At 54.4% G+C, this 6,138-nt stretch overlaps 4 protein-coding genes across 4 annotated transcripts; 3 read left to right on the top strand and 1 right to left on the bottom strand.

The window, feature by feature from the left end:
- Window positions 1-76: 76 nt before the first annotated feature.
- PODANS_7_10220 (uncharacterized protein) lies at window positions 77-1,549 on the top strand (the record flags this gene model as incomplete). Its single annotated transcript, XM_001908354.1, has 1 exon — window positions 77-1,549. One exon carries the CDS (start codon window positions 77-79, stop codon window positions 1,547-1,549), a length of 1,473 nt encoding a protein of 490 aa, XP_001908389.1.
- Window positions 1,550-2,099: 550 nt separating this feature from the next.
- On the bottom strand, window positions 2,100-3,104 carry PODANS_7_10210 (uncharacterized protein; the record flags this gene model as incomplete). Its single annotated transcript, XM_001908353.1, has 2 exons — window positions 2,100-2,830; window positions 2,921-3,104. The coding sequence occupies 2 exons, from the start codon at window positions 3,102-3,104 to the stop codon at window positions 2,100-2,102; spliced, it is 915 nt and encodes a 304-aa protein (XP_001908388.1).
- A 567-nt stretch (window positions 3,105-3,671) lies between these two features.
- On the top strand, window positions 3,672-4,431 carry PODANS_7_10200 (uncharacterized protein; the record flags this gene model as incomplete). The annotated part of the gene is made up of 4 exons (XM_001908352.1): window positions 3,672-3,740; window positions 3,804-3,921; window positions 3,979-4,278; window positions 4,346-4,431. The coding sequence occupies 4 exons, from the start codon at window positions 3,672-3,674 to the stop codon at window positions 4,429-4,431; spliced, it is 573 nt and encodes a 190-aa protein (XP_001908387.1).
- A 657-nt stretch (window positions 4,432-5,088) lies between these two features.
- On the top strand, window positions 5,089-6,136 carry PODANS_7_10190 (uncharacterized protein; the record flags this gene model as incomplete). The annotated part of the gene is made up of 2 exons (XM_001908351.1): window positions 5,089-5,341; window positions 5,406-6,136. Coding segments are annotated over 2 exons (984 nt in total), but the record flags the coding sequence as incomplete, so codon positions are not given.
- Window positions 6,137-6,138: the final 2 nt, after the last annotated feature.

Genomic DNA, 6,138 nt, shown 5'->3' with positions numbered 1-6,138 from the left:
GTCGTCTCGGAGGGAGTCGCCGGGAGAGAGGGCTTCTCCGCTGAGGGAGCCAATACCGCTTGTACCTGCGGGAACGATGCCGATACCTTTGATACCAGCTGGAACTATACCAACACAGCAATCACCGACGGAGTTGCCGGCGGAAGTTGGTCCGGCTAGGAGGGAACTCGCTCGACATGACTCTCCTACTCTTGCGCCGACGTCAGGGCCGCTGAGCAATGATATCAACTCTCCGCCATTAGCGTCCCCACGACGAGCCCAGCCAGTGTGGTATAAAGAGCCCCTGATCCAATGCAACCACTGCTCCAGGGAACACATCCAATACGATCTCCACTACAACTGCAATCTCTGCCACGAAGGCAACTGGAATATTTGTCTCGACTGCTACCGCCGCGGCAAGGGATGTCTACACTTCTTTGGGTACGGCCCAAACGCCCTCCAGAAGTGGAAACGACTTGGCCCAGACCTCCCACCGCCGCACACACTGGTTGGGAGCCGATACCTCCCCCCCTCTACCCTTCCGGGAGGAGCAGAAGGTCGCCGGACGTTAACAGCTGAAAACCCAGCCGATCGGTTACAACGAGGCACCTTCTGCTCAGGGTGCTCAGCCTTTACGCGCAACGACCTCCACTGGGGATGTGACACCTGCAACGCTGGGGACTGGGGGTACTGCAACACCTGCGTCAGCAAAGGAAAATCCTGCCCCCACCCCCTCACCCCCTTCACCTACATGTCTAAACCCTCCCCTCAACAATCCCCCTTTGCGCCATCATCAATAGCCGTCGCAAACAGCACCACCCGCAGCAAAGGAGTCTACCACCCGTCCGACCCAAAACAGCACTGCGAGCAATGTACCAAGCCCATACCTCGCAACCAAGTTTATTATCACTGCTACTCCTGCCCTTCCCAACTCCCCTCTGCCACTGCTGGGGATTGTACAAATCTCTGCGTGGCGTGCTACAACCACTTCCTTGATATGAACCACCTCCCCGTGGAAAACGGCCCAAAGGGATGGCGCCGCTGTCCAAAGGGGCACAGGATGGTCATGTTGGCTTTTTCGCTTTCTTCTCCCAGCCCCAGCGAGACGGTTTACAAGAGAAAAATATTCAAGGACCTTGTCGGCGGGCAACGGTTACGTATCGAATCTATTCCAAAAAACTCATCATATCAAACATGGAGTTGGAAAATCGACCCCAACAGCAGCAGCAGCAGCAGCAGCGGCAGCACGAGAAAAGCGAGGTTGGTCGGGGTGGACATGGTTACGTCAACAAAGGGGGTAAACCCCAGGAGTGTTGCTGATCTAAAACCAGAGCAACTCTCCGAACTTGTCCAGGACGAACACGATTTCCCTCCCGATGGGGGGACAGACCCAAAAGCAGTGGCGAACTGGGGTTGGGTTCCGGCCGAGGGGGTAGGTGATGAGTTGTTCTTCCCTAAAGGGGCAGAGATTGGGGAGGTGGAGGATGTGAATGGGGAGTGGTTTCACGGGTGGTATCAAGGGAAGGGGGGGCTGTTTCCTGGGCCGTATGTAAAGGTTCTTGGGGGGTGACAGCCCAACCAGAGGGGGTTGGATGGAGATGCGAAATAAGAAGAGAAAAATCAATCTGGAAAAACCTTCCAGATTGCGGCGCACGCCGCTGCAGTGGCCAGGCCCGAACTGCTATTATTTACTGCCCTTGCGAAGGACTTTGGTGTACATATATTTCCATGATATGGCTGGACCTGGCGTTTCGTTTGGGCAGTCATGTGGCAGTGCGCCCTCTGCCCACTGGTGCGGCTTGCTCTGCAATCTGGGGTGTTTTTTGGGGTGCTTTTGAGTAACAATATCATTATACTACTTGCCGTATGCAAACTGTTGAGGACATGCCTGGTGGACAGTGTATATGATGCGGCCGGTCTTTAGAGAATAATTTTAGATTCTAACAAAAGGCAAAGGCATCAAGAGCTGTAAGATCACACAAGACTGTAGATACACATCCAGGACAGGTGCAATAAAAACTTGATAACCTTTCACAGATCTTTTACATCACAACTATAGACACCTCTTCCTTTCTACCAGCATCACTGACATCCCATACCCCCACAGCTTCCCCCCACCTCTACTGATCCTTCCACTGAGCCTTCCTCTTCTCACCAAAAGCCCCCATCCCCTCCTTCTGATCCTCACTCCCAAACAACGCGTGAAAAACCCGTCTCTCAAACTCGACCCCATCCCTCAATCCCAACTCCTGGCTCTTATTCACCACCTCCTTGGCCGCCTGCACCGCAACCTTGCTGTACCCCGCAATCGTCTCCGCAGTCTTGAGACTCTCCTCCATCAACTCCTCATAACTCCCAAACGCCCTCGCAGCAACCCCCCACTGTTCCGCCTCCTCCCCAGAGAAACTCTTCCCCGTCAATATCAGCTCCATAGCCTTTGCCTTGCCCACCGCCCTCGTCAACCTCTGCGACCCGCCCGCTCCGGGGATGGTTCCAAGTTTGATTTCCGGCTGCCCGAAATTGGCGGTTTTGGTGCAGTAGATTATGTCCGCCATGAGGGCTAACTCACACCCTCCGCCAAGTGCGTGGCCGGAGACGGCGGCGATGAGGGGTTTTTTGAGGGTGGTGGTGAGGTTGGACCAGGATTCGATGAAGGAGTTGAGGTAGGCTGAGCTGAAGGTTAAGGGTGCCATTTCCTTGATGTCGGCGCCGGCGGCGAAGGCTTTCTGGGACCCGGTTAGGAGGATTGCGCGGATGGAGGGGGTTGATTGGAAGGTGAGGAGGGCGGTGTTGAGCTCGGTTATGAGGGGGGTGGAGAGGGCGTTGAGGGCTTTGGGGCGGTTGAGGGTGACTGCAATGGGCGGTTAGTAAGTGGGTGATGGAAAGGGGGAAAGTAAATAATGGATAAGTGGTTGAGGGGGTGATAGTTCAGGAGACATACTCTGCCCGACGCCCGGACGGGGCTCAGTCACTTGGATGAACTCATACTGGGGGTTTGATCCAGAGGAAGAAAAGCGGACGACGACACGGGGGAGGGTGGATGGCTGGAAGCGGGAGAGACGAGCTGTTCCGGCAGCAGCACGGAAGCCGCTGCTGCGAACGGCGAGGCGGGCGGTGGGGTGCATTTCTACGATGTGTGAAGCTCACGAATGGAATTGAGAAATCTAAAGTCTTATATAAAAACGAATTCCATCAGACGGAATGGAATGCGGGACGGCAATGTTTAAGATCACCCTCCCCCCATTCTTCGGGACAATGGGGTAGCTTCTTCTCCCCACATGCTCGTCCCTTCTTAACACCCAGACGTCACCGGTACAAGCTTATCCTCGGCCTAAAACATGACCACCCCTGCTTGCGGCAACTGACAGGGAGTTGCTCGCTACCAAAAAGTCTCAGCCACACTTTAGTAAAGGTGCCGACCCCACACCCTGGCCAGATGTGGCAGGTTCTTGGTCAAAAATTTCCACTTGTGGGTAGCCCCCTAAACTTGCGGGAAGTTTGTGTGGCTAAACCGATTAATCTGTCACGTATCCTCCTATCTGAGAACGCGCAATCAGCCACTGCCACCTTTCTGCTGCTGCTGCGCTTGTTCTGCTGTCCACCAGCCTGTGATAACTTTGTGTCTTTTCTTCAACTTCACAACGCCAACGACCACGACGATCCTATTTTTCGACGGGAGAATTATACACAAGATGGACGCTGTCGAGGAACCAATGTCGGCCTTTGGCGCCGTGACTGCGCAAACGAACAAGCTGTCGAGGGTATGCGATACCAGACTCTGGGTTGGATAGAGAGGAAGAGACAGAAAACTAACAGAAAGACAGCAATACCAAGCGCTCCTCGACCAGTCGACTCCCCACACTCTCTACCGATGGGTCGGCACCGGCGTGCTGCTCGTCTTTTTCTTTGCGCGCGTCTTCTTTGCGCAAGGCTGGTATATCGGTATGTCTACCTGACCTCTCTTCTTGTACCGCATGCTAACGATGGAACGATTCACAGTGGCCTACGCCCTCGGCATCTACCTCCTCAACCTCTTCCTCGCCTTCCTCCAGCCCAAATTCGACCCCTCCAACGAGGCCCTCGACAATGACATGGAAGACGGCAGCCTCGGTTCTCTCCCTACCAAGCAGGACGAGGAGTTCCGTCCCTTTATCCGCCGCCTGCCCGAGTTCAAGTTCTGGCACGCCGCCACCCGCGCCATTTCCATCTCGTTTGTGTGCACCTGGTTCGAGGTGTTTAATGTGCCCGTGTTTTGGCCAGTGTTGGTGATGTACTGGATTATGCTTTTTGTTTTGACCAGTAAGTCTTTTCCCTATTTATCCTTATCCTCTGCAATTTTCAGCATCTGACACCCAACTTGCAACAGTGCGCAAGCAAATCCAGCACATGATTAAGTACCGCTACGTGCCATTTACCGTTGGCAAGGCGCGCTACACCAAGAACAGCTCATAAATTGCAGAGTGATCATGATTGGCTTTTTTTTTGGACGGAACACAAAAAGTGATTTGGTCGGCGGGCGGGATGGAGGCGTTTTTCTAAAGTCAGGCACACGCGCTCGCAACGGAAATGGATAAGCATTTTTTGCGCGGGTGGATGGATGGGTTGGTTCAAGGTGGGATAGACAACAAACTCTCTGGCAGGGCAGGCTAGATTGCATGTATCATGACACATGGTGAAGATGAGGGGGGGGGGGGGGGGGCAGGACTTTACGACAACACCTTGTATTAATGTTATATATCTGTTTTAATCGAGTCGAAGGGGTTGTTCTTTGGGGATAGGAGAGACAGAGAGTTGGGTAGGGGTTAATTTGAAGATGGTTTTTGGAGTGAAATTTGAAGTTTGAGTGAGGATTGAATATGTGATATATCACGTCTCTGCGATTTCAAGTGCGATCAAATGTCAAAAAGAATGATTCTCTTAATAGGTAGGTACCTGTGTTTGGCCACAGCGCGCTGAAGCTGGTCGGGCCCACTTTTATTCTCAACTCTAACTTAATCGTCACTTCGGCTTGGACCGCGCAACTCCAACAAATTGAACCGCGAACGCGCGCCTCGCCAAATTCTTTTTCCCTCTCTCTCGACAACCAGGACCACAACCAAACCGGCCATCATGTCGCGACCAGAAAAGTACTCGCAGGATTACATTGCGAGAATCCGATACTCCAATGCCCTCCCTCCACCTCCCATCCCGCCGAAGCTGCTGAACATCCCCAGCGTTGGTCTAGCTAGCGGCCAGTACACCAACCCCAACTTCGCGTCCCATCTCGCCCGCATTCAGCCATTGAACATCGAGGCCGATGGCGAACTCGGAATGCCGCTCGATCTGGTGGGGATGCCGGGTGTTTTTGATGGCGATGAGAGCTGTGCGTCTTGTCTCAATTTCCCATTTTCGAGTCGCTTGTAACGTAACTGACTTTCAGCAACCAGCAATCCAAGCCCCCTCCGAACCTCCCCCGATCCATCCCCACGACAGAGCCCTCCTCCGTCCCCTCGGCAGCCTAGGCAAGCCCAAGTCCCAAAACCAGGGCGTGTCCTTCCTCCGCCGGACAGAATACATCTCCAACACCCCCACCACCGTCTCCCGCCTTAAAGCCGACCCCTTCCTTCGACCCTCGGCCGGCAACGCCGCTCCCAAGCGCCCCATCAAGCGCAAGGCCTCCCCAGAGCCAGACAGGGGAACACCAGCCTGGATCAAGCGGCGCATCGAGAAATCATTCGAAGCCGCGGCCGTCGGCCTGGCGGACAGAACCAAAGTCAAGCACCCCTCCAAACGCACCAACTGCACCATTGTCGAGTCGTTCCCCCTCCTGCCCGACCTGGAAGCCTTTCCCGACTCTGGCGCCTACGTCACGGTCAAGTTCCAGACCAACCCCGTCACTGCAACGGACAAGTACGACACCCGCATGCTGTCTGGTATCCTCAAGCCCATCACCCGCTCCCAGGCCGAGGATGAGGCCTACCAGCAGGCGTATGAGGCTTGGGCTCGCGATCCGGATCACACCCCCAAGCCGTTGCAGATGATGAACTACGACTTTTACCTACCGCAGGATGGCAAGACGGGGGAGAGGTTCCGGGAGAAATTCGATGTGGATAACCCGGATAAAGAGAAGGAGTCGCTGTATACCGCTACTGATGGCGAGGGTAGGGGTATATTCAAGTT

The sequence above is a fragment of the Podospora anserina genome, chromosome 7 (assembly GCF_000226545.1).
Source record: "Podospora anserina S mat+ genomic DNA chromosome 7, supercontig 1".
Classification (NCBI taxonomy): domain Eukaryota; kingdom Fungi; phylum Ascomycota; class Sordariomycetes; order Sordariales; family Podosporaceae; genus Podospora; species Podospora anserina.
The sequence above is the reverse complement of the archived record's forward strand: the minus strand, read 5'-3'. Positions and strand labels throughout refer to the sequence as shown.